The sequence below is a fragment of the Marmota flaviventris genome, chromosome 5 (assembly GCF_047511675.1).
Source record: "Marmota flaviventris isolate mMarFla1 chromosome 5, mMarFla1.hap1, whole genome shotgun sequence".
NCBI classification, from domain to species: Eukaryota; Metazoa; Chordata; class Mammalia; order Rodentia; family Sciuridae; genus Marmota; species Marmota flaviventris.
Genome location: NC_092502.1, coordinates 35,277,201 through 35,279,329, shown reverse-complemented (window position 1 = coordinate 35,279,329; position 2,129 = coordinate 35,277,201). Strand labels below are relative to the sequence as shown.

Genomic DNA, 2,129 nt, shown 5'->3' with positions numbered 1-2,129 from the left:
GAAATGGTTAATTTGGGGTATAGCTATGGGGTATATATTTTGTATCTGGAGAGTAGAGTCTCTCTCTCTCTCTCTCTCTCTCTCTCTCTCTCTCTCTCTCTCTCTCTCTGCTTGCTGATCATCATGTGAGCTGCTTCCCTCTGCCACACTCTTCCACCATGATGTACTGCCTCACCTCAAGTTCTGAGGAATGGAACCAGCTGTCTATGGATTGAGACCTCTAAAACTGTGAGCCCCTAAATAAACTTTTACTCCCCTAAAATTGTTCTTGTCAGATCCTTTTAGTCACAGCAGCAATAATTCTAACTAAAACAACTAATAATGCCATCTCTACAGCACCACATTGGTATCCGCTGGAACAATGTGGTCATTCTGAACTGATCCTTTCCTGACTCTCAGACATGCCAAGAACCCAGCCTCATTCTGCATAAGTGGTCAAGTAATAGTGCACCCTATTCCCATCTCATTCCCTTAGAAAGTGGTGATACAAATCAGCACTTACTCCCCACTGCACAGTGATCATAGTAAGTAAACATCTCAAGAGATCTCCCCTTCAAACTTCCAAACAAGGAAAACAATAAAAACCCTGGGGCTAACTGAGAACTGTTTTCTATACACTAAGCCACGCAGTGAGACTCTGTCTCTAAGTAAAACAACAAAATAGGGCTGGGGGTGTGGCTCAGTAGCCGAAGGCCCCTGAGTTCAATCCCTGGTACCTCACACTACCCCCAAAAAAATCTAACATGCAAAAATGTAGCATTGCTTTTCTCTGTTGCACTTTTTTGTTCTTTACTTTGGTCTATTAGGTATCTTGTGTCATATTTCCAAGTTTTTTTTAATGACCATCATAGGAGCAGGATTGACTCCATAGTCAGAGAGCTGTTGACAAGAAATATTACTACTAACCCTCTTTTCTTCTTCTATCCTGAGCTTCTGCCTCTCCCCAGTACCTTCCACAGAGCTCCCTTCACATCCTTGTTCCTTAGGGTATAGATCAGAGGATTGAGCATGGGGATGATGATAGTATAGAAAAGGGCAACAAACTTTCCCTCACTCTCAGAGTAACTGCCCGTGGGTTGAAGGTATGTGTACATGGCTGAGCCATAAAACAGACAAACCACAAGGAGGTGGGACCCACAGGTCCCAAAAGCCTTTCTGCGCCCTGCCATTGACTTGATCCTCAGCACTGCCTGAGCAATGTGTGCATAGGAGCCTAGAATCAGTGCTGCAGGAATAACAATGATTATGACTCGGGCCACAAACATCTTGGCCTCTGTGCCTCCTGTATCCTCACAAGCCAACTTCTGGAGTACAAGCATCTCACAGAAGAAGTGGTTCAGGTAATGGAGGCCACAGAGAGGCATGGCCATCATGAGGCTTGTCTGAATCAGAGAGTTCGTGAGGCCTCCCACCCAGGCAGCAATAGCCAGGGACTGGCAGAGAAGGGGGTTCATGATGGTTGTGTAGTGGAGTGGACGACACACAGCAGCATAGCGGTCAAAGGCCATCACCACCAGGAGCACACACTCAGTTCCACCCAGGGAGAGGTAGATGAAGAGCTGAGCCACACACCCTCCATAGCTGATGGTCCTGTCGAGTCCAGAAAGATTGATCAGCAGCTGGGGCACAGTGCTGGTGGTATAGCAGAGGTCCAGGAAGGAGAGGTGGCAGAGGAAGAAGTACATGGGCGTGTGCAGTCGAGGATCCAATCGTGAGAGAATGATGATGGTGGTGTTGCCAAAGAGGGTTAGGGAGTAGAAAATCGAAATATAGATAAAAAGGATGAGTTCCAGTTGAGGCCAATCTGAGAAGCCCACCAAAATGAAGCCCTCTCCAAAACTGGTGTTGAAACTTCCCATATCCTTTTACCTGCATGAATAACAGAAGACGATATAATGCCTCCTATGAAGAACTTGAATTAAAGCATTACTTTACAATTATCCCTTAGTATTCCAACACCATGTTTTTCATTTTCTATTTCACTATTTAGTCCAGCTATGCTCACTCTTCTATTTTTATTCTTATCTTATTCCTCCTCATTACATTGAGATTAGGACAAAATGAAGCAATGTGAAAATTCCTTTTAAAATCTAACATGTGGGGCTGGGATTGTGGCTTAGCATTAGAGT

The 2,129-nt window shown here is 44.9% G+C and overlaps 1 protein-coding gene across 1 annotated transcript; it reads right to left on the bottom strand.

The window, feature by feature from the left end:
- Nucleotides 1-920: 920 nt before the first annotated feature.
- LOC139705672 (olfactory receptor 2Y1B-like) lies at nt 921-1,859 on the bottom strand. Its single transcript, XM_071611828.1, has one exon. It carries the CDS (start codon nt 1,857-1,859, stop codon nt 921-923), a length of 939 nt encoding a protein of 312 aa, XP_071467929.1.
- Between the last annotated feature and the right edge of the window lie 270 nt (nt 1,860-2,129).

Excerpts from the sequence above, each read along its gene's own strand:
- LOC139705672 (XM_071611828.1), bottom strand. The coding sequence starts at position 1,859 with ATGGGAAGTTTCAACACCAGTTTTGGAGAGGGCTTCATTTTGGTGGGC.